The 25,596-nt window shown below is 36.8% G+C and overlaps 1 protein-coding gene across 1 annotated transcript in view; it reads left to right on the top strand.

Moving 5' to 3' along the window:
* Positions 1–25,596, top strand: part of OCA2 (OCA2 melanosomal transmembrane protein) — a 174,241-nt gene that overhangs the window by 66,824 nt on the left and 81,821 nt on the right. The window contains exons 14-17 of the mRNA XM_061988504.1: positions 6,454–6,586; positions 20,888–21,035; positions 23,210–23,267; positions 24,598–24,706. Coding sequence (XP_061844488.1) covers positions 6,454–6,586; positions 20,888–21,035; positions 23,210–23,267; positions 24,598–24,706 — 448 coding nt within the window. The remainder of the gene's footprint in view (positions 1–6,453; positions 6,587–20,887; positions 21,036–23,209; positions 23,268–24,597; positions 24,707–25,596) is intronic.

Genomic DNA, 25,596 nt, shown 5'->3' with positions numbered 1-25,596 from the left:
ACCTGTTTTTTACCTCTTTTTGCACGATGATCATGTTTTTGCCATGCTAGGATTTTTTCTTCTTTATATAGTCACTGAAATTCTTCTTTTCATCTTCTTGCACTACCTTTTCTGTGTTATTTTTGCATAGTAAGTACAGGAGGACTTGGACAACTGCCCCTGTAGGAGGATGAGTGTGTATTGCACCATGTAGATTATTGTTTTTTCTATTTTACTAGGTGTAATCAGGAGGACAATTTTACTAATCTTCCCGAACTTTTACAGTAGCACATCAACCTCTAAAAACAAAATATCTAATAAGATATTTTGTAAGTTTGCACTTTCTTGGGAATCATTGTTTGTTAAATCAATACAAAATGAAACAAAGCCTTGTTAATTTGAGTGCTATTGTTGGGTTGTAGCATTATAAATACTTTACTCTTTGTTTACTGTAGTACTAGAGAGATTTTTCTCCCTAGATTTGGGGGAAAACTCATATCATATTAAGAATATTTCATTTAGAATGTCTTTGAATAAATAAACTTTTTGTTACATTTTACTCATTAAAGTGTAGGTCTGTTTACTTGTCTCGAGATGCAAATGGATGTCAAAGGTAGTTTTTCTTTGTAGCAGTGGTTAATTTATAATAATGACATATTCCTTAACATCATACCTGGAATCAGTGGAACATTTGCATAATAGGAGAGGAAGATTTGCTGTACCCTTGCTTGTTCTCAGTTGGAGTTGGGAGTTTCACAAAATGGCATTTTTGTTGTGTTTTTAGGGAACGAGAAGAAAAGTTTTCTTTAAGAGAGCATGTAAAACTCATTCATTGAATACAAACTATAAATTTTTTATTACCTTCAGAGCACTGCTACTGAGTGGCCTTTGTTAACATTTAGAAGAGCTATGTGCTTCAGACTTTGGGAACTCCATGTACAGTAGAGCATGAACTGATTTGAACTGTTCACTGCTTTTGGAAAGGTTGAACATTAAGTCTTCTATATTTGAGAACTCCACAAGTATCTACAGTCACACCTTTGAAATTAGAAGCTGCTTATGCTGTGGTTACAAGTTCATTAGAGACTGGATGGAGAATAAACACGTCTCCAGAGCAAAATGATGGTGTGAACATAGTGTGCACTAGTATATCTAGATTTAATCTGCCTAAGAGAAGCAACAATGAGAGCAAAAGTAGATTTAGCATGTGCTAGCCATTAGATTATATCCTCTTATTTACTGTCTATATTAGTGTATGATAAAGCTCATACGGTTATTCTGAAGTTTGCTGAGGATTTGGGGGTTTCAGAATGCCACTCAGGGCTCCTGTCAGTTATTCTTGACATTTAACAGGAACTTCCTGAAAAACAGCCAGACATCAGAATCTCCCGTTCTGCCTTTTGGAGACTTTCAGCCTTGATACCATAATTTAGCATGACATGATATTCATTGATTATATTTCATGAAAAATCATGATAACAGAAATTTATGAATAAAAGTAGATTATGCTGAAAAAACGGAAGAGAGAAAATTCTATATGTGAATCTATAAAGGTATTTCAAGCACTGGCAGACTGTGAAATGGATTTCCAGGGTTTACTAGGCTATTTTTCTTGAGGTTGCTGGATACAATCTTGTTAAAACTGTTAATCAGTTTGTAGAACTCTTGCCCTTTCTGTCAATGTTTCATTGATTCATTTTCTCAACAAAAAGTGAAATACTAGGTAAAGTATATGAAATAAAATTTATAGGTTTATGACTGATTTCAGATTTTTCCCTCCATCTCTCCATGTAGTAGTCATTAAAGAGTATAGCACAAGAGAAAAAAGGAGGTTTGCCAATGTCTCAGGCATTATCTTCATGTAACTGTGTTAGACTATCAGTGATTTCTGGCTCAGTAACATCATGAGCAGTTCCCCCTGAGACAAGGTAGATGTCAGTCATTCAGCCAGAGGGATGTTTAAATAAGTGTAGAAATAATAAATTAGCCTTGCTCTTCCTCATTTTATTAGTTCTAAAATATTAAATAAAGGACATTGTGGCTATAAGCACAGTATTTTTTGATCCCTTAATTGCTACACCTAGCTATAATTTTTGCTTCCTCTTTGCTCTAAAATGGCAGATTCCTTCTGGAAAGAACTTTATCATTAGAAGTTAATTTCACACCTCCAAAAGCAATTAAAAAAAATCAGATGATAGAAAGTTAGTATTTTAGGAAAACAGTATGATACTTCCTCCTAATATGAAATTCATATATTTGACTTTGCATTTAAAACTATAAACCGAAGAAGAATTCTCACTATTTCAGCTTTGAATCTGTAGGTAATGGAATCTTTAGGCTGTTGTCTTGCAAAAACAAAATCTTAGATTTTCTGTTGACTGGGGAACGGAAAAAATTTAACTCAGTCAGCATAGCCTCAGGTAAAGGACATTTGAAACATGCATTATGTTTATCTGATGGATTGAAACCTCCCGGAAGAAAAGTATTTCTTGCCTATTGTGCATGTCAATTTTATTTCAGTCTATTGTGAAGGTAAAAGAAAATCTTTATGAAAATGACATTTTGTTGTATGCAGCAGACATGTGGAGCACTTTAATGTGTTTTTTTCAATGCTGAATCCTGTCCCCAGCAGTGCAGAGAACTCAGGAGTTATAAAATGGGCTATCCACAGCTACAAAGGATATGAATGTAGACTCTGTGAAGATGTTATATGCCCTTTCCAGTGTGTGGGAAAGGTAGCAGCAACAACTGATGAAGTAACTGTGCTACTACATTGGTATGCTCTGCTGTGTTATTTTTATCTGTGGTACAATGTAAACCCTTTAGTCTCCTCAAGTTCTTCAAAGGCTGACAGTTAAATAATATCTAACTGACAACGTCTGTGTGAAATCTGCCCTATGTTTCCCTGGAAGCATATATCCTGTGTGCTGTAGAGAGGCTGGTGCTAAACACCCAACCCAAAGCATCAGGATGGGCAGATGTTTTTCACTGTGAGCCCTTCTGATACCAGCCATAAGAAGTCCCTTGGTAGTCCTCAGCCTCTTCATAGCTACTGGGTACTTGTTGTCTGAGGCTAGAGATTGCCAGCGATGTCCAAGGCTAGTAATCATCAGGATTAATTTTCATTCACTGGTTCTTGTGGATCGACAGAAGGAGATGATGTGGAGGAAAGCTGGTAACAAGAGATGGGAACAGAACTGAATCAGTGTTGTGCTATCATTAGCAATGCTGTCATGTAAACTTTTTCCTGAAATAAGCAAACTCCATGTTAGAAAATGATTTGTTTCAGATGAATTCAAGAGCTGTTCTATAGTCAGAGCAAAGCAGTACATTTTCTTTTTTCTTGGGGATCTCAGAGATCAGAAAGATCAATGAGAGTGATATTATGGAGTTTAAAAAATACTGAATCTCAGCCTAGCTACTGTCTTTGAAAAGTTTGGGTAAGCTCCTGGATAGGATGCCAAAAAATCTAGTAGACATTTCTTTTTTTCTCTTGTGATGGTGCCTACAAATCACTTTTTAAGGCACATATATGTCAGTTCTTAGGTCACAAAGCTGTTAATACTCTTTTTTTGATTTTTTTTAAAGAGCATTGTGATCTCAATCTCATTTCAATTCCTTTCAACTATCAATCTGATCTGAGACCTCCTTCTTAACCTCAGCATTTTTAGTTTGTCTTCTAGGTGGATGTGGTTTTCCTTTTCATAGGAAAATTAGTTTTGTGCGACTCATATGTTGTGCTGTACTTTTTGAAAAGACTCTATGTTGTGGTATTTCAGTAACTAAGCTCAAGGGTTTTGATCTGAAATTGATGTGATATTTAAAATGTAGATGCATGTGACTCTAAATGCTTGCATTTGTTTGCAATGAGCTATTTCCTAAATTCAAGTTCAATTAACATGACTGAGACATCACATATTTAAACTCCAGTTTCCAAGGATTCTTCAGGTCCCTGTTTCTCATATTTCCTACACTAACAAGGATCTTTATGCCTGAGTATCTCTGCAGAGAATTTCTGCAGCATACTGCCTGGTTAGCTAGCATCCTTCTTCACGATGTGGGCATGTTGCTGTCAGCCTGAGAAAAGCTTTGTCTCCACTGCTATTTGTAAGACTAGGTGGAGCAGAAAACTAATTTTTCTGGGTCTGGTAATTCTGGTTTGAGTATATTCTGACCACATCTAATTACTTTATTGCTTCTCAACCAGCTCTTTCCCAGTCATTTTTTTGTTTTAAGAGGATAATTTTCTCTATCAGTCAGATTTAAGCATTGGTACTTTGGCTGGTGTAGCTTCAGTGTTTTTACAGCTTTATTCCTTTCAGCTTACTACTTCTCCTTAGGCTATTTTAAAGACCATGCAAAGCTGAATACTTCCTGAACTGTTTAATGGCACATTGTCAATAACCGAAAATGTTCAAAATGAAGGCCAGTTTACCTTGGTTTTAAGAATTCAGATTTTTCTGGTCAAAATTTTCTGATATTTCTTTTTTGCTAGAGGCAACCCGTATACAAATTAGATTTATTGTTAATTTCAAATGGCTGTAATTAGGGAAAAACACATGGAAGATATGGACTGTATATACTTGGGGACAGGTCTTAACAAATATTGAGCCTTTGCAGAATTTATTTTTTTTCCCTTCTCATTGCTATTGTAAAATTTCCTAGAGTTGTGAATGTTGATTTCATCCTTCATGGAAATATCTCCTGTAAATCTGAATTTTGACTTGACTCCCAGAGGCCAATCTTTTTAATAAAAAATCACTTGTAAAATCTGTTTTACAGAGATGTCAGACATTTGATTGTCTGACCTATTAGGTAGGTAAACTGAATGAATGTATATTATTTTTGTTTGTGTTATCATGTTTTTCTGTCTGATTCTTAAAATAATCTTATTCCAATTCCTATTCTTTCTGCTTTCATAGAAGAAATTACATTAGCTGGGTTACAATAAAGGCCAGCAAATAAACAAGAATACAGTTTCACCTTTTGAGAGTAGAAAAGGCAAGGAATCTACTATTAAGTGTCAACTAAGGATGACTTTCTGTAGCTCATGAAGCTGAAACCTGTATTTTTAATAGGATCAAATTCTAATCCTAGGTCTGCATATTTATGTTTTGAGATTTATTCTATTGTCTGCAAGCTATGGATTTTTTTTTTTTTTACAAACGAGCAATAATCTTTATCTGGCTACAAAAATTGTTTATGACTTTAATCAGTTTCTCATGTTGTGTGTCTCTTTATTATGCCCTGTGGTGCAATAGAGAAATATTTTTTCCTTTTTTGATCTAGAAACAATTCAGCTGGGACATTTCCACATACTTTCTTTTAGTAAGACACAATACAGAAGAACACACTTTTAAGGTAGCAAGTCCCCAGTAATCTTAAAACAACAGAGATAATACCAGCTGATGCTGCATAGGAAGCTAGTTTCAATATATATTGGCATTACAGAAGGCTCCATGGGTAGTACCTAGATATTTGGTAAAAGGCAAATCACTACATAGAGGTATGGCACAGGAAGATTGCCTGGTTTTCTAGTCTCTGGGAAATCAGTGGGTGGTCTGAAGTTTGGACAACCTGAGCTATTCAGGGCTTGGACCATGCTTGCTTCCAAGTGTTACAGAGCTGCTCTGTTGGGATAACCAGTTCAGTTCACCAGTTCTGTTTTGTGAATATAAGACAGTTCCTTGCCACCAAAGTACTTTGATGTGATCCCCCTTGGAGCTTCATGGATGACTTCTTTTGGACAGGCTAGTCATAATAACTTCAGAAAATCCAAGCCCAAAGGCTAACGCTGACTCACTGCAGTGTGTGTAATATGGATTAATTCAGTTGAAAGGGACCCTGGAGGTCATATAGTCCAACATCCTACTCAGATCATGCCTAACTTCAAAGTTTTAGGGCGGTTTGTCACTATTCATTCTTATTACCAGTGTTTCAGTATGCAAAATATAAAGAAATGTGTCCATTTGTTAACCAGGTAGAAAAATAAACAGAGTATTGACATATAATATTTTAATTGTAGAATAATATATGTGAATTTAGATTAAATCCCGGTTCAGATAACATTAGTGAAAAGATATGTCTTGTCATCAGTTTAAAACAAAGCAAGTCTTTAAAATTTAACCATTTCTGTTACTCAGCTTGACTTTAAATGAATTTACAGTGATTTAAGTGAAATGGGAAAGTTAATTATTCAGTTTTGTTTTTGTTTTCTATCCATGTCAGGAACATGAAATGTATTTCAGCATATCTCACAATATTATATTTTAGTTTTTTGAATTAAATTGTGATGTGGCTTGTCTCCTTGAAACAAGTACAGCATATGCTGTACTTGGAGCTTACTTTATTGATTTATATTTATTATTGTTTGCTAAATTACATACAGTTGAATACTTTTCCCTGTAAGTAATATAGAGAAATAACTGAATAACCGACTTTTAATTTAGGTTTCCTTTTTTTTTTTCTCCCCAGGGACTGGATTTTGCAGCCTTCACAGGTCATATGTTTGTTGGCATCTGCCTTGTTGTTCTGGTCTCCTTTCCTTTTCTCAGACTTCTTTACTGGAACAAAAAACTTTACAACAAGGAGCCAAGTGAAATTGTTGGTAAGTGTGAGTGTGAAAACATTTTTATTATCACTACATTGAATATGTGCTAAATAGAAGGTGCCTACTACAATATTGTCCTCAGTTGGAAGTGCCCTCTCTCCTTCGTTCTCTGAACATTATTTTTTTTAACTATTAATTTAGATTTTACTTTTAGTTGTGATCTTTTCTTTTAGAGATGGATATTTTTCTGATGCTCAGGTTGAGGTTTTGACAGGAATTATTAAATATCTTTCAAAATATATAGGGATATTTTGCATAATTTATAGCCATAGGCTTGAATAGCAAAGGTGTTCTGTATTGTAACAGATAACACCTGCTTAAGTAGCTGAGTTCACAACCTAGCTTTAGAAATATCCCAATTTTCCTTATGACAGGCATAGTGCACTGATGCATTCCCTCACTGCTGGTTTTCTTCCACTGGATTTTTTCAGCAATCTTTTCCTAGTCTGTGGCCAGTGAATGACATTTCATCAGGAGTACAACTTTCCAAGTTCTTTGCAGCTTGCCTCTGTGGCTCTTCCAACTTTAAATTTCCCTGACATGTAATTTCTACAATTCAGTAGTACTAAATCTATGTCTTTTTTAGGTTGCACACCTCAGTAGTCTCTACAAGTCTTGGTGAAGCTGTTTCAATGATCGTTGAGTATATCAGTCCCTTTTTGACTTCGTGTTCTAATGGCTTTCTATCCAATAATTTTGAAGTTTTCATTATTGTTCTCAAGCTTCTGTTTCAGTGGTGAAATGTAATCTCTAAATGTTTGCAATTTCTTTACAAGATAAGAAATAATTCACAAAGTATAATTTCTTAGCAAGCTTTGTATAAAGATAGTTGAATATGACTGTTTCTTCCCCCTGGGACTGATTTTTCCTCCACTTTTGGCTGCAGAAGACATAGGATCTGGGCTTCCACTGACTGTATAACATGTTTTTATGTGCTGTAGGACATTTCTGAACCTGTGTGCACAAGTTCTGTTTAGCATGGGGATAGCTTTTGATATGGTTGATACAATTTGGCTTCGTTTATATTCTGTGGAGAAAGATAAGCCCTTCTAAAGTCTAATATAACTGTCTGCAATAGAAAAGAATGTTGGAAAGGACATTAAAGACCCTCTTGTTCCTACCTCACTGCCATGGAAAGAGACACCTTCCACTAGATCAAGTTGCTCAAAGCTCCATCCAGCCTGGCCTTGAACACTTCTAAAGATGGGGCATTCACAGCTTCTCTGGGAAACCTGTTCCAGTGCCTCACCACCCTCATAGTGAAGAATTTCTTCCTAATATCTAATCTAAATTTATTCTCAGTTTAAAACCACTACTCCTTTTCCTATCACTACATGTGCTTGTGAAAAGTCTCTCTCCATCTTGTGGGTTTCCTGGAGGCTGCTCTAAGGTCTCCCTGGAGCCTTCTGTTCTCCATGCTGAACAACCCCAATTCTCTTAGCCTGTCCTGATGTGAGAGGTATTCTAATACTTTAATCATCTTCATGTCTCCCTCCTTTGAGCTTGATCCAACAGGTGCATATCCTTCCCTCTTTTCAGTATAAGAGGAGACCAAGCTGACTACTTCAGTGGTAGAGATCTTAATGATAGGTAGGTAACCAATTTAGGCAAAATGTTTATCACTTGTAGTGAATTGCCTTCTTGCAGAGAAAATTAGCTTTAGGAGTAGGATTTTATTAAAAAGACAGAAGAGGTAGTCCTCAGTGGATTGTACCATGTCTCTTGAATCTCATGTGATAGAAAGGTAAGAAAAAAAGACTGCACTCTTGGGAAGTTAGCTCTTGTCAGACACTCGATTTAGAGGGACTTCAGTGACCATTCAGCAAAAAGTGCACTTGGCCTTCCTGTTTATAGCCCTAGGGGCCAAAGTACTTATCAGTATTAAAAATCAAATCATTTTTAGGGGTTCTAGAGGTGATGCTACCTATCTGTTTTCTAAGAGAATTAGGGAGAATGTTCCTTCTGTATATTTGCTTGGTGTGATGTAAGCATTTTCATTACTGTGCCAACGTAAAACAGCTGAGGCTTTCTGCATCCTTAGAGATGTCATTCTGAGAGCAAGGGAAGTAAAGCGATGAACTCTGGGGAGACCTTAATGGGGCCTTTCAGTACTTATAGGGGACTTATAGATCAAGAGACTTTTTACCTGTAAGGCCTGTAGTGGTAGGACAAGTGGTAATGCTTTTAAAATAAAAGACGGTAGATTCAGACTAGATATAAAGGTGAGAGTGGTGGAACACTGGAACATGTTGCCCAGAGAGATGCTAGATGTCCCCCTCCTGGAAACATTCAAGGTCAGGCTAGATGAGGCTCTCATCATCCTCATCTAGTTGAAAATGGTCCTGCTCACTGAAGGAAGTTTGGAACTGGATGTCCTTTAAAGATCCCTTCCAAACCAAACCATTTTACGATTCTATATCAAAATGCCTAAGGTAGAGCAAGTTCCTACCTGTTCTACACACGGATCAAGAATGAAAATACTTTGTGGAAGAGATCATCTCTGGGAAACGAATTCTCTTTTTGTTGGGGAGGAAATGAACTTTTGCAGCTGCCCAGGTAGAAGCCTTTGTAATTATACATCATTACAAAAAATGATTACTTTTCTTTGTTGCCTGGAAATACATTATTAAATACCTGGTATTCAGCATTTTTTGTAACTTCCCAACTTTATTATTTAAAATGCATTAATTTGCTTTTATTTTTTTTGTTTTTTTCTAGTAAAAGCCATAGTTTCATGGAAATTACATGAATAACTGGAGTTACTATATTCTTAAATTATCTTTAAAAATGCCTGCTAGCAAGGTGTCTTGAGATTAGTAATACCTAAACAGCCAGAAAATTCATACTGCCAACTATGAAGCAATTTTTATCCTCACATAACATTATTTTGTTAATATTTAGTTTAAAAGGAGGAATTGTTATTTTTTTTTAATCTTTAAACTTTTCAAGCATATGTTTTGTGTTTTTAAGAAATCAAGTGTACATAACATTTAAAAAAAATAATTAGAATAATATGATTTAAGCATTTACATATGCTTTTGCCAGTGAAATACTGTACTAATGAAACTGGTTAGCATATATCCCAAAATTGATCTCTTTACAATCTTTGTTACTTGCAGCTTAGTACATTCAAATATAGCAGTGCCCTAATCAGTATACCATGTGTTCTTATAATCCGTTGGTCCTCCAGTGCTGTGAAGCTGATCAGTACCTGGTCAATTAAAGCAAATATCGAAGAGTTACTTTTTCTATTGAATTTTTCTAGGAAAAAGAAAGCATAAACATAGCTTCATTAGGAGGTAGCTGTTGTGGTTTGCATTTGCAGAATGTGCTCCAAGCTGCTTCTGGAGGTTATTCCATCTCAAGTTGCAATGATTCTATTGTAACTCCAAATTACTTGGTTGAAGCAGCTATTTTAATCAACTGAATATCAGCCTTCCCTCATCCTACCTCCAATTAACAATTAAATAAGATATGTAAGACAATTGCTGTATTATTCTTCCCAGATTCTTTTATCTCTCTGTGCTCTGAGCTTTAAGATATTTTATGTTGCTTTGGGCTACAGAGATTATTGAGAATGGATAAGCACTAGTTTTAAGATGAGGTGATGTTGTTATTCTGATGATACATTGACAGATCAGTTTCAATGCTGCATGTTACCAGTGCTTTTAAATTGTTGGCCTTCAGACTGACGTGCAGCACGTGCAGCTGAAAAAACACATGTTCCTTCCCCAGGAACCACTATCCAACAGTAGTGGCTTGAAGCAGGGCATATTACAAAAGAGTAAAGAATCTGAAGAACTCAGTGGTGAGAGAGAAAATGAAATGCTTTTTTAAGAATACAGGGATATTTTAAGGACTTTTTTGACTGTGACTTTCAGCTGATAAACCTGCGTCTTTTTCTGTGTCATGGAGGAAAGGTGCTAGGGTTAGGGTAGTAGGCTAAGAAGGTTTAAAAGTTATATATATATATAATGGGATATAATAATAAATAATGATCATAACAATGAATAATAATAATAATGAATAAATATATGAGTGTAAGATGAATAAAACTTGCTGTTTATGTCCCTCCACCCCAAAACTTGAAAGCAAAGTTGTTACTTCCCTTAAGGGTTAGCAATACGTTATTTAGTCCTTGGGAAGTGTGACAATAAACCATTTTATATCAATTAGCAAGCTGTGGAGATGTAGACCTCACTGTTTGGGAAGGTCGTGACCCCCAGGACAGAGAGTGGCATGTAGTCTAGTGACAAATATGATGGTTGCCATTTTTGCAATTTTCTTTTAGCACAACTTTTGGCACCATCTTCCCATTTCTCCTGTGGTTTCTTGCTCCAGTTTCTGATTGTTTTGCTGGCTGAAAGAAAGACCCAGTGTTGAAGTAGGAGCAGTTATGCCAGGAGAGGGAGGAGTACTTTATTCCCTCCGGTGTAGCTCCCTGTTTGCAGCAGCTGGGAAAATACTGCTATGATAGTCAATATGTAAAGCTGACAGCAGAAGGAATTTTCTAATTAATTAAAGTCATCTGTAAAGTGGTTAATGTGTGAAAAACATGGTGCTGTTTCCCACAATGTGAAATGTGGTAACCACATGAGCAAGGAAATCTGTTTTTTTTCTTCCATGTGGAGCTTTATAGCTGCTTCTCCAAGAAAAGAAAAAGGAGAGGAGAACGGGGGGAAAAAAGAAATGCAAAACCATCAGTGAAAAGATAGAAAGTGTAGAAGAGGAAAGAAGTAGGGGAGTCATAATTGGTGGTTGTCAGACATATGCAACTGATAGGACTGTGCTGCCTGCAAGATATCCAGGCATTTCTCCCAGACTTAAGAGTATATAATGCTTACATCAGGTCTCATTATCCACGAAATTGAGCAAAGAATGGCAGAGCTAAGGGGATGACCACAAGAAAAAAAACCAAGATAAAACTGAAAGACTTATTTAGCACTTGATGTCTGTTGAGTTTCATCCTCTGTGTCCAAGACTCACTACAAATATCTGCTATAGTACTTTGTGCTGCATGTGATTGACTAAGCGCAGGCATTGTCAACTGTAATTAGAGCTGAAAGGAAGGAAAGTATAGCTCAGTTCTGTCTTCATTATTTTGTTCATGTGAAACTCCCTGCCTGTTGCAGCTCTGAAATGGTTGCCTGGGAGAATGGTCTCCAGGGCAGGTGGCTATGTCTAAAGGGTTAACATCTTTGTTGTTTTCTCAGGGCATGGGATTTCTGGGTGGCTTTTGTATCCTCTATCAGTGGTGTTGTGCCCTCATGCTATGTCCTGCAGTGTGATATACAACCTTCGATTTAATGCTAGGGAAGAACCACTGTGATGACTTGCAAGACAGCCTCGCTGCTGCTTCAGACAATTTGAACTGTAAAAAGAGCCCACATAAAATAATGATAATAATCCAGGCCACAGGACACTGCAGAGGCATAGGAGGCACCCAGGATGAGGTGTTAGCTAGCATCAGTACAGCGATGTCTGCTACTTGAATTACCCTTATTTCATTTAGTAATGTACTTGTAACCGTAGGAACCTGTTCTTGCCAGAGTCAGTGAGGAGTACATGCAGTACTTAGCTGGATAAAGTACACCCACAAATCTCAGCTCTGAGGTGCATCTGTACACTATATTGGTACTTTACTAACTGCCAGGAAATAATTATTGGTATTTTAATGTAATGTTAAAAGTAGTGGGCTGTCCTCACTTAAAAGTTAGTTCAATTGAGGAAACCAGCAGAGAGATTATGCAGAGAAAAATGCTCTAAAATAAGGAATATTTCAAGGTATTTTCAAGCATTTGAGTCCGCTCACTCTGTATGGCAATTTTGCAGTATGCATTGCACTCTACTGTGCTCACACAAGATGCTGAATTCATGGGAATATACCTAAAGCATTTTTAAATATTGGTGAACAATGTGGTACAGTAAAACTTTTTTCTTTCTTTTTTTTTCTTCTCTGAAATCCAGTTGTACATATTAACAATGAATAGTTAACACTTTATCTCTCCTACTTTGGATAATATTATCCTAAACTAAAGGATGCAGCTTACTTACAAATTATCTTGGGATCTGAAATCATATCTTTCTGTACATATTGAGCTTTTTATTTATAAGAACTATAAGACTCTTTGTCTCAAAGGAACTAGGTAGTGTTATGATTCCTGCAGATGTTGTGTATGCTCCTTTTCAGGTAATACACCAGGTCTTGTGTTTGAAAATGTAAAAATAGATCTTTCTATTATTATTTGCACCTTCAGTAGCTCTTTTAATTATCAGGAATAAAAATAACTGTATTTATGTACACAGATTCAAGATTTTCATATTTATAAACACTTTAGATAATTTTGTATTTAAAATCTTGAATATGTCCTTTGTACTACTTTAGAGCTGATGGAGTATTCCGCTTGGAAAGAGGAAAATATTGATCTGTCTTGTCAACCAGTCTTGATAAAAATAGTATTTGGACATTGCAGAATAAGGGAAATATGATAATTTAATATTTGCTTAGTATATTGATAATGTAGCCATCACAAGAAGACAGCTGTAATATTACTTTACCTGACTTATACAGAAAGAAATTATAATACAATGACATTTTTAATCAACAGAGCAACACTTCACAATGTATACACATTTTTCATGGAAGAAATCAGGCAGAAAAATCACTTAGGAAGTGATACTTCCTGTTTCTTTACAGTATGTGTTCCCCTCAATTTTTGTAGGCATACCACAACTGCAAAATGATTGTACAGATATACACAGGTTGAACAGACCTAATCTTTTCATTAATGGTTTTTTTAGTGGTTATGACAATTTTTTTTGCCTTCCTCTGATGGCTCTGAAGCTCATAAGACCTTACTGATACACAGAGCTAAAGAGAACAATTTAGGTTAATTTAACATGTGCTCTGTATCTGATTGCTAGAGAGAGATTTCACTGTGATGATGCTTCAAATAAAAGTGTTACCCTGACAAATTTTTAAATGATTGCTGCCATTTTCATTAATCAATGAGATGAATTTATTACTCACCATTTTTACATTTAAACCGGTTGCTAAAAGATATGGTGCTTCACTAGTTTGTTCTTCATTTTGCCCTAATAAAGTGACGTACTGTTTTTTTGATTATGAGAGTTGTCCTCTTCAGGCTGTATCTTCCATTAATAGGACTTTGGGAATCCTATCTTTAAGTGGTTGCTTGCAGCACTTCTTTTTTGTTTTTTCTCCCACTGACATTGAAAGGGCCCCAGCAGTAGTTATGTTTGGTGGAAAATGTTTGATGATTGGAATGGATCTATTCACTAGTGAGCAGAGGAGGTGAATTGAACATAGATTTTTTTTTTTTTTAATAATTGTGAAACTTGTACTTTAAGGGAAAACCTTGACTAAACTGGTTTTCATTGGTAAGTGTGTCAGTCTGAGTTAAAACTTTTTGATAGTGAGAGGACTGTGTCATTCTAAGTGCAACAGAACAGAATATTGTAATCATTACGCAAGGGCTAATGAGCACACATGAAACCTAAATATACTCAGATTTGTGGCTGTATGTACTCAGAGATGAGAACAGAGCCCGTGTCACCCGACAGAATTCTCATTCCTCATTCAGGGACAAAACAAAGAGTAATGTATGTATTTATCAACCATCCTGAAATGTTATGGGAGAGCTAACCCTCTTTAATATCTGAAGATTAATCCAGCTGAGTGTTATGTGACCATCTCAGAGTTATTAAATTGACTATTCCCTTATAAAATGCAGGGGTAGGCTAGTAGTCTTGTAGCTTCTTTCACTAGCGAAAACTCTGGGCGAGAGGGAGGAAGAATACAAAGCACAGTGAAGGAAAAATTCCAGTTAGATTTTGAAGGAGTAGGATACTTCCCGTTTTGCAGCTTTCTGGACAGCCTAACTCTTGGTGCTGCTGTAGCCTGCCTCAGCTTGCCCAGAAGACTCCTGGGAAGTGATCTAGGTGTGTAGCGTACTCTGAGCTTTGCAGTTTTCTGCCCAGGCTCCAGCTGCTTTGCTGCAGCGATGAAGATGTCCTCTAAGTCCTGTGCCATGGATGTAATCCCATACTGGGCAACCAAACTGTCATTAGGTGCCTCGCTGACCAAATGACGCCCCAGCTGTTAGACCTCGAGCCGAAAAGCTTGTATAAATGCTCTGTATTGTACAGATATCTTGCATTCCTTTGCAAGTATTTAGCTGAATAAGGAAAAGTAAGTTTTGATGCCGTTTTGAGGACCCTGCAACATTTATGCCTCTTTATACCTTTATCCACTGCTGATGAACAGAACTATTCAAAGGAATAAAGACCAGAGCATTTCAGGCATTTTTTTTCTCTTCAGTTAAAGCCTAATGATTGAGGGGGACCACCTCTATGAGAGAAGGATGAATTGTGGAGCTGGAATATCCCTTGAGGTGATTTCTTTCAGTATTTGAATTTCTGACCCTCCTGACTTAGTTTTAAAATGGAGATGACACTAACTTACTGCCTAATAATGCTTAAGAGGAATAATTGTATAATATCAGTGATTAAAAAAATTTAAAAAGATTAGATATTCCTATTGCTAGTTCAAGCTATAATTCATGGTGCTTGTTTAAACAGAAGTACTCTTATTCTGAGAAGTTAACTAAGAAAAATAATTGCTTTACAGAAAATAGTCAGACTGCAATGGCATGTGGAGAAAAAATTCCTTACATTCAGAGGAACATGCTTTGCATGTTGTTAGTCACAGTCCAGCAGTGCAAATTTCTGTTGCTTGTAAAAAGATAGTTAATGTATTCAGTGCACTTGCAAGTTAAAGACTGCTATTTTATCATAATTCTTATCATCTCATCAAGGTTGGTCATGCTCTTTTGAATGTATTCAATTAACAGGACTGGTCTTTTTGGATTTTGAGACTAGGAATTAATTACACTCAGTTCTTGAAGATGTCTTGTTTGTTATTGGCAGTCAAATGGAAGAGAATATGTGAATATCTGAAAATCAATCTGACTATTAATTGTCAAATTGCAGAAAGAATATGCATTCTAAAATTAAAATTGTTGTTTTATAAAATGCAGAAAAAGTTTTCTAAAATGTCACAGCTCAGGTCAACAGCTGAATCTCCATTAAATTCAATGGATTCGGGACATTATATCTGTGATCTCCGTGGCAAAATATGATAAATGACAAAACTAGAAGAGATTAGCAACATGGGCTTTATGTGTTTTAAGATCCTTTATTTGATCCCAAAACTAAGAAAAAAAAATATTTTCTTGTTGGTAATGGACTTTCTGAAAAAGAAAAGAAAGAAAAAGAAAAAAGGGGGAAAAAAGGGTGAAATAATGCTATGTATATTGCTGTGATGCCCTGTGGGCTTTATGAATGTACTATGTTCACAAGGATTTTAGTATCACAATGGTAAGTATTCCCTGTCTGAGCTTCAGCATTCCTGTCTTTTACTCCGTATCACTGCATACTAAACTTTGCTTTGCTTCTATCACTTCAACTACTCTACTCTAGTTGAAGTTAAATGTTAATTTAGCTGCTTTAATGATAAACTGCCATGAAAGATACGTCAGATGCACATATGAGCAACAGACTTAGCAATGGTAGGTAAAATTGGTAAGTAGTCCAATACACCATGAAGCAAACCCTGTGTAGACCCTGCCGATTGGATTTTTGTTGGATTTGTTGGAGTGAAGTGAGCTCACCCCTGTGTAACATGACCATTAGAGTCAAGGAGAGGACAGGAACTTGTGGTCATGGGGAAACAGGGTTTGAGATTTTCCTGTTCACAGGAAGCCAAATGCTGCCTTTACACTGCCTTATCAAACTGATTGATAAGACCCTGCAGTTGCATTAAACTTTTGTCCGTGTATAACGTAGTTTGTTATAACATGCCAGATGTTCCTAAACTCTAGGGCTTGCCCTCCTAAATGAATTTGCAGACCTAAATTGAGAAAAGTGTAGCAAAGCCCAAAGGTTTTTGGCCTTATTCTGTGTTCTTACTGACTTTAGGGTCCTACATCATATTTCATTCAAAACACAAACTACTGCTAATACATATGTATCACCTGATGATACAGTGGGCTACTACAATAAGAGTAAGTATGAAAGAGAAATACGAGAAACATTCTGTGGTGTGACCTAGAAAACCTCTTCACAAATTATTACTGCAGCAGGAATCACAGTATAAAAGATGTATCGATTGTTCTGATTTTCAAAGGGCATTTTTCTCTGAAGTAAATTCCACAGCAGGTTGGATGTTTACATCCTTGGAATGTTTAGAAAATGACTGAAAAATCAAGCATGCACTCGCTGTACATAAAGGCAAGATCAAAGCCATGTGAAAACATGCGTCTATGTTTTAACCTAGACCAGAAAGCACCAGACTAGGCTTGCTGAACCTGGAGATTTGTCTCACAGCACTTCAGGCACGGAATAGGAATGTGTAATGCAAGTCATGCTGCATTCTGCCCTGTGAGTTTGTTTGTGGGATATAGTGATGTTAGCTGCCCTTTTCTGAAAATAAAGATTCTTTGTACAAAAATATCCACGGGGGATCTGCATTTCAGATAAATGGTGAAAGATTCAATTTTTCTCCCTTGGTAAAATTTCACTTGGAAAGGATAGGGGATAATGCTATAGCAGGATGAACAGACATGGCCAGAAAAGGTGTTGCAGCAAAGACAAGCTATTGGAAAGCAGGATAATGAACTAGATAATCATGCTTCATGAGCATTTGCCAGAAAAAAAGACAAAAACTAAGCTCTTTCTCTTGGACTGCTGATGAGAAACAGTTTCAAAGCCACAGTCCAATTTACTTGAAAATTGCACCAGAAAGCAGTACAGAAAGGACCATTCACCTACTGAGGGGGTTCTCTTCATTCACTTGCTTAGTGAAAAAGTTTCTGTCTTCTTCATTGTAGGGCATCATGCAGAATGACAGAAATATGTCTTTCACTGTGTTCTGGTTTAAGCTCAACTGGCAACAAACCACCCACATAGCCATTCACTCACAACCCTTCCTCCACACTCCCACTCCCTATGGTGGGGTGGCAGAGACCACAGAGAGATGGGAGGGGAGGAGATCGCCAAGGGCCTTGTGGATTGAGACAAGAGCAGAGAAGGTTCGCTACCAATTATGGTTCAGGGAAAACAGAGTCAACTATTTGACTCAGGGAAGAAACCAAGATCAGTTTCATCCACCAGCAACTAGAAACAGGACACAAAGCAAAACCAGAGCAGAATGATGAGAAAAATCCAGCACTTTAAGGTCTCCTTCCCCCATCTCTTCCTGGGCTCAAGTCCCTGCTCCTGATATCTACCTGCTCCACCTCAGTGGCACAGAGGGGCAGGGAATGGGGCACGCAGACAATCCCTCACAGATGGTATATGCTGCATCCTCTTCAGAGGAGGAGGGCTCCTCAAGTTCTTCCCCTGCTTCAATGTGGGGCCCTCCCCATGGGATACAGTAACTAATGAGCCTCTCCAGTGTAAGGCTCCAATGCTGCCTCCTCATAGTCATGGCCCCTCCAGGCACAGTCACCATCTCTGCTGTGGGACCCTCCATGAACTGCCAGCAGATCTCAGCTCCACTGTTACCCTCCATGAGAGATAGCTTGAGATGGAGGGAATTCTCTGCTCCAGCAAACCCCCTTCCTTCCCTCACTGACCTTGGGGTACACACAGTTGCTTCTCTCACATCCAACTCCTTCCACCATCTCCTAGAAAGAGCAAACGTCCTCTTCTGTCTTCTTAAAAAGCAATCATGGAGGCACCCAGTTGACTCAGGTCCAGAGGTGGGTCTGATGCAGAGCATTGGAAAGTTCTGAACAACTTCTTACAGAGGCCAGTACTGGAGTCCTGCATATACCGTGAAGGACTCAGGAAACTTTTTCAAAGGAATTTTTTTTCCTGGGAAGTGGCACAAGTGAGTGTGCAAGAAAGTCAGATTCCAACTTTTCTCCATAGAGTCTTGCTCATCTATATAGGAAGGAACAACTTCTCAGCTCATGATTTCAGACTAGTTTCAAAGTAGGTGTTATGAGGAAGAAGTTGCCAATTGAAATAGTTTTTTATCTCATTGAGCTGAAGTAGACTCCAAATTTGTCACTAATTTATTTCAGAAATTACAATGCAAATTCAGAAACTTGAAATTTAATCTTGTCCTTTTATTAAAGATAAAAAATTATAATTTCTGAGATGTAAAATATGCTTGTTTTGCACAGGTGCCATCTACTCTAATTTTCAAAAAGAGTTTATTGGGGTTTTGTTTTTTTCCTGTGAGGGAACAGAAGATCATTTGTGGCCTAAAGCTCTGTCACATTCACCACTAGACGATCTTTAGAGGTCCCTTCCAACCCCTACTATTCTGTGATCATGTGATTCTTGTTTAAATTCTGTAAGAGAATAGAAAATCACTGCTGATAGATTTGTGTTTCTCACAAATAACAATGAAAAGTAATTGATGCCAGGACAGAGTCTTTACATAAAGCTGTGGAGGTAAGATAAGCAAGACCTATCCATGTTTTAATATAATTTAGTGTCAGATTGTACTTCTGATAAAAATCACCCAATATATTACAAAGGAAGGTGGTAGATTCTGCACTTCTTTAGTGTCTTTGTATGTATGAACCCCATCTTGGAAGAAGAGTTTTAGCTGAGTGTTAGTTGTTTAGTAACCTGGGATAGTTACTGAACTTTAGATACTGTGAATTTACGTTTCTGGTTTTACCTTGTAAAACCTAGGAAAAGATTACAATTTTCATGGATGTATACTCATCTATAGACATGAACAATGCAATTGTTCGTGTAACCTGTGTAACCTGATCCAGGTGGACCTGCTTTGGCAGGAGGATTGGACTAAATGATTTCTAAAGTTTCCTTCCAACTCCTACCTTTCTACGATTCTATGATAAATGTGAGTCAATTGCTGTTCAGATCCTTTTTTGTGTGTGTGTGTTAACTATGCATGTTTTGAAGTTGCTTACTTATGCTCTTAAATGTTTAAGTTGTGTCAAGTCTAATTCCCTCTTATGGTCAATCTTTACACGATTCACTCTATCATCATAAGTACTCAGCCGCAAAGGAAGCGGGGGGGATTAAACGTGTTTGGTACTCTTTTTGATAGCAGTTAACATGAGCCATCAGAGATTTCCAGGAGTGTTAATATCACTGCCTACACATAAAAATGTGTTTAAATATTTATTATGTTACTGCATAATTTATTTTTTTTAAAATAATGTATATAGTTTGTATACACTGTGCAAAGACTTCCACATGCATTTCTTAGGATAAGAACAATTTACTGATTGAACAGGGATCTTGAGATATAACCCTTGAATTCTTGACATATTGTCTTCAACAACATGAAATTTGAGAGGAACAGAAAAAAAAAAAGGTGAGGAAACATCTTCATCAGGAAGCATTTGCACAGACAATTTCCAAGTGAATATTCTACTTTTATTTCTTTAGTAATTTCATGAAAAATCCAATGCTTTTTTTGTTTTTGGCATGCCCAATCTGAGGCTCTTCTTGAATAGGGACACATACTTTGTTGTCATTGTCCAACGTCTTGACAATACTGGAAAAAAATAAATCAAAAAGTGTTGAAACTCCTGACAAGATTTCAGAGACTGATTTCAAGTTTTAATCCATCTGTCTGAACTTACACAGGATCTGATATCATTCAGATCAGCATGCAGGTGATGGTAGCTGTGTTTAGAGGTATTTTCAGCAGCTAAGAATTAAGTCCTCCTAGGAAACCTTCAGAATATTACTAAAGGATATTCCACAGGACAGTGCGAAATTTCTGTTTTGTTGTATATTGATAAAATTGCTTATATGAACATAGAATGAATGAAAACATGGGTGAAAACGTGTTGTGGTTCCTGAATGTATTGAAGGATCATTTGCTGTAATTCCTAACTAGGAAGTGGCTAGTATCTTGTTAGCAGCATTGTAATGTATATTGACAGTTTATTTTCTGATGAAAATTTAATAAGCTATAATTCTAGCACTGAAGCTTATGGAAGGCACTTGCAAGCATTTGAAGATAGCACTTCTTTTTTTCTGTGGAAAATGACTTTGAGATTAATTTGCTTAAAATGTTGAAGAAATGATATATTTTTTTTTCATTCCTTTCAGCTCTGCAAAATGAATGGTAAAAGCAGCTTCCTAAGTAAAAAATTGTTGGGAAACCATTCCAATAATTTAAAAAGCTTTGAGTCTCGGATAAGTTGCACATATTTTGTGCATCTCTGGTTTCATATGCATTACACCTGCTCTAAGAGACATGATATTGTTTCTTTTTAGAGATGAAACACGAAATTTATGTTTGGAGACTAACTGCGCAGCGCATTAACCCAGCTAGCAGAGAGGAGACTGCTGTGAAATGCCTCTTAATGCAGAAGGTGATGACTCTGGAGATGCTCCTGAAGAAAAAGCTGAAGACGTTTCACAGGTGAGAGGTGACCAGCACGTCCCATCTCCCCTGCTCCAACCTTTGTCAGGGACAAGCTGCAGGCATAGTTTACTGGACTGTCAGGGAGCTCCTGCTCATATCAGTCTACAGAGGGGAATGGTAGCATGGCTTTCCTAATCAAAGGGGTAATATTTTTGTTTGCTTCAACCAGTCAAGGGCTCATATCTGGTAATTTTAGGTGGAGTGGAAAGTGAAGACTTTCAGGACTACACAATTAGTTATCTCTTGATCAGTGTCACGAATTAACCCCAGCCAACAACTAAACACTACACAGTTACTCACTGATTTCTCCACCTCCCAGTGGTTTCGGGAGGATAATCAGGAAAAAAAAAAGTAAAACTTGTGGATTGAGATAAGAACAGCTTCATAACTAAAATGAGATAAAATATAACAAAAATTATATGCATAAATATTTTAATGAAATGGAATATAGCAAAAAGAGAGTGAAATAAAACCCAAGAAAAGGTCAGTGATGCCCAATGCAATTGCTTACCACCTGCTGACTGATGTCCCTCCCTACAAACATCCCCCAGTTTCTATACTGGGCATGATGTCTGATGGTATGGAATAGCCCTTTGGCTAGTTCGAGTCAACTGTCCTGACCATGCCCCCACCCAGCTTCCTGTGCACCTGCATGCTGGCAGAGTCTGTGAAATCCTTTGCTTAAGATAAGTGCTACTTAGCAATACTATTATTCTCAAGCTATTTCTAGTAGGAGGGAAATGGGCTCTATCCCAGCCAAAACCTGGATAATCAGATGGGTAATGGGACAGATATAAAGAGCCACCCTCAGCCACAGTAAAACCCAAAGTACTGTGACAAAACTGATGTGACAGGCCAGAAAAAAATATATATCAGTATGACCCAAATTTAAAGGCCTAGAAGTTCCAGGTAGGGTTGGTTTTTTTTTTTTTTTGCTTAAAAAGATCACAAAAAAATCATCAGACTTTTCTTTGCAACAGTTGCTTCAGCATAGTGAAATGTTATAATGTCATTTTTTTACTGAAAAATCCAAATGTTCTTCAGTGAACTGCTGAGTTTGGAAAATATATCCTCAGTGAATTGCTGTGTTTTAAAATGATTTCATTATCAAATCTTCAGTGTGAACCTGAGTGCAGACATAATTAACTGTTTATGTATATAAAATAATTTTGTATAAAGTAGGACTAACAAAGGTATTGACCTTAGTTTATTTATGTTCTGGCAAGACAAGCTATGCTATTATGCTATGGAATTTGATGACAGGATAGTGGCAATGAACACTCTGAAAGTGAATTGACTAAAATGAAACTGAAATAGTTTTTTTTTAATTAATAAACATTAAATAGGCTTGAGCAAGGACATGTAAATAGGATTTCTCCAAACATTCCAGTGATAAGATGACTTTTGTTTACATAACTTTGTGCTGATATTGTGCACTTTGAATGGAGTGAGAGCATTAATAAAGACAGTAAAAAATGCTGTTAAAATTGCCTCCTTTTTAAAACACAACAGATTCTTAAACTTTACGACACTGTAAAGAAGACACTTCTGAAGTATAAATAGTAATTATGTATTTAATCTTGAAAATCAGGATTCCTCCAGCACAGTACATTTACAGCAATGCAAAAATTAATTAGCATCAGCAACAGTGCTCCTGATCTGCAAACCCCAAGGCTTTTTGCTGCAGGGCTGACTATGCTGATAACATGATGAAGTTATTCTGATCTTAAAAACTTCATTATAAAATGCAAATGTAAAATATATGTGTTCTGACTTGTTGATGTCGGCATACAACCCTTATTTTATCAAAGCAGGGCACACATCAAGTCCCCAAACTATTAAGGGATGTATATATAGGGATACATATCACAAATATTGCCAGATCCTATACAGAGGCCTAGACTCTGGAGCTTAGCTCCTTCCAAGCCTGGGACACATTTCCTGAACTGATATGTTTGTGTATTAGTAAAGCATGTTATAGAAGTGGAATATTAAGTGAATGATCATGTGAATTTTGCTGCTGGCTGTAAGAAGACCGTGACTCCTTTGTAGTATGAGTTACTATATATAGGTGAAAAATGGATCTAATTGTGATCAGAGTGATTCATTTTGATGCTCTTGGCAGACCTCTAATTTCAATCTGGAAAAATGCAGGTGTTGTTTTCTTTCAGACAAATATCACAAGAAGATAAAAATTGGGAAACAAATATTCAGGAACTCGAGAAAAAAGTAAGTAGATGGCAGTTTTTCTCTGTATCAATAAGCAATCCTGTGCCTTTATACAGACTTAGTAACTAATGATAGTGGAAAAGCTGTCAAGCAGGCTGAGTGGCTTCTCAGTGGGAGTAGGTTACTGAACTACGTTGTGAGGTTTAGTTAGGTTTTATACTTTTGTTCTTTAGGAATATATCATTTAAAGGATCAATAAATGATTCAACAATGTTTCCTTAAATTTTTAATTAATGGCCAGAAAGACTCAGGAGGTGTCAATAGGTTGTTTATAACCACCATGCATGATGATAAGAGTACCATCCTGCTGATGTACTGAATACCAACTCAATACCAATTTACTATGCTATCTGTGACATGCCTGCTACATTATTCAAGTAGGGATAAGCCTACTTGATAAATCCTGTTCTCTTTGCTGTGCACACATTATTGCTGCCTAAATCTTTACGCTGAAGCGGGTTCTGATGAGATGTAAACTCTTCAGTGGGATTAATTTCACCTAAAGTTAAGAGTTTAAATGTCACGTCTCCACTTCACTGGCATCACTAATGAATCCAGGTCTGTGTTTGTCAGCTCAAGTCCTTGACTGAGACATCACTGTCGTACATGTCACACCAAAAAAGAACAAACCCAACAGCTTAGGTTTTGCACTTTTGTCAAGGCATTGCATTAAAGACAAAATTTTTAAAGAACACTGACTAGTATAGAGCTTTAAATATGTGAAATGAGGGAGGGACTTGGGAGAAGGTGACTCCCTAGGTTGGTGGCAAAAGTGACATGAGAGTAGAGAAGCAGGAGCAGGAACATGCTGGGTCAATGGGTGAGGGCATAGGGATCTTGGCACAGGGATGCAGGAGCTGGGTGTAGAAGAATCTGCATAGAATTTATGAGCTTGACATGTCCTTGAGAGTTGCACAGAAGGCATGAAAAATCTGACCTAGTTTATAGGTCAAAGTCTAAGTGCAAAAAAGGGTGACAAAAGTCCAAGGTGTCTAGAGTGTCTGGAGTGCCCTCTGTACTAGGAATTGCATTTCAACCCCACTTGTGCTACTGAAATGAAGTTGTGATGGGGGCAGCTGAACACAGCTGAATGTATGCAGCAGGTGATAGCTACTTGATCTGTTAGACCACTCTGAGCCACATACTCAATTTATGTGGCTATGCATTAAATGCTTCAATTTAAATATTTCTGCTTTTTTTTTTTTTTCTGAAGAGTAATATACAATACAGGAACAGAAGTCTGTGCTTTATGAATGCTTTTTTGAACTTTATGCATAATAGATAGCTCCTTTCTTAATGCAGTTACTAATTTTTTTCTCCCTGTCTACAGCACAGAATAACAGACAAAACTCTTCTCATCAAATGCCTGACTGTGCTAGGGTGTGTTATTCTTATGTTTTTCCTCAGCTCATTTGTTCCAGGCATCTATCTAGATCTTGGTAAGTGTCATAGATTTGTTCTAAGTAAAACAAACAACCTCCTGTAAAACAAAACAAAAAACAGTGATATTTTGCTGATTCAGGATCTTTTCAGAAAGTTACTTTTCTGTATGTCTCTAGCCTTGCAGTTCCACCAGGTTAGTCAGAACAGCAGTTTTGCTGTTTTCAAAGTGCAGTCAAGTCCCAGGAGGAATAACAGAGAGTGCTTATGACTTCATTTTTCTGTCTTCCCAATACTAAGGACCTGGTTAAACATCACAGAATAAGCAAACTTGACCTTGACATCATTGCACTGTAGGTTTGAGTGAATGACCAAGATACTTTACAGAGGTCAGAAAACAATAATTTTGTGGAAGAAAGAAAAAGTAATCTGGCATTATTTCTTAGATAACTCTATAACTTCTAGTCTCCACACTCTATCACCAAAATAAATTGTTTCCCAAAATAAAACCAGGGAGACACTGTATATGTATGAAATTAAATGAAAGTAGCTGAATGCATACTTTCTGTGTATAGACTTACATGTGTAGGTTTTTATACAGCTAGGGGTATACTTATATGAGAACAGTCTCTGGATATTCTGAAAAGAGAACTAAATGCTCATATTTAACTGAAGAATAGTCATAAAATCTACCTGTGCATTGCCATATAAAAAGCTTAAAATATTTTTTTGTCTGCTGAGCACTTGAAAGTTACAGAATTTCAGTTTTATGTTTTTTCGTGCAATCTGAATTCTCCCACTGTGTACATACATCCCAGTGTCCGAAAGATGTTACAGTCTTTGAGGGAAGTAACTCTTGATCAACAAATCATTGACTGAATGATCATATACATAGATATTACATTGAAATCCATTTGAAATCCATTGAAATCCATGCATCAAGAAGATG

Source organism: Colius striatus, chromosome 1 (assembly GCF_028858725.1).
Source record: "Colius striatus isolate bColStr4 chromosome 1, bColStr4.1.hap1, whole genome shotgun sequence".
In the NCBI taxonomy this organism is placed as follows: Eukaryota; Metazoa; Chordata; class Aves; order Coliiformes; family Coliidae; genus Colius; species Colius striatus.
The sequence above is the reverse complement of the archived record's forward strand: the minus strand, read 5'-3'. Positions and strand labels throughout refer to the sequence as shown.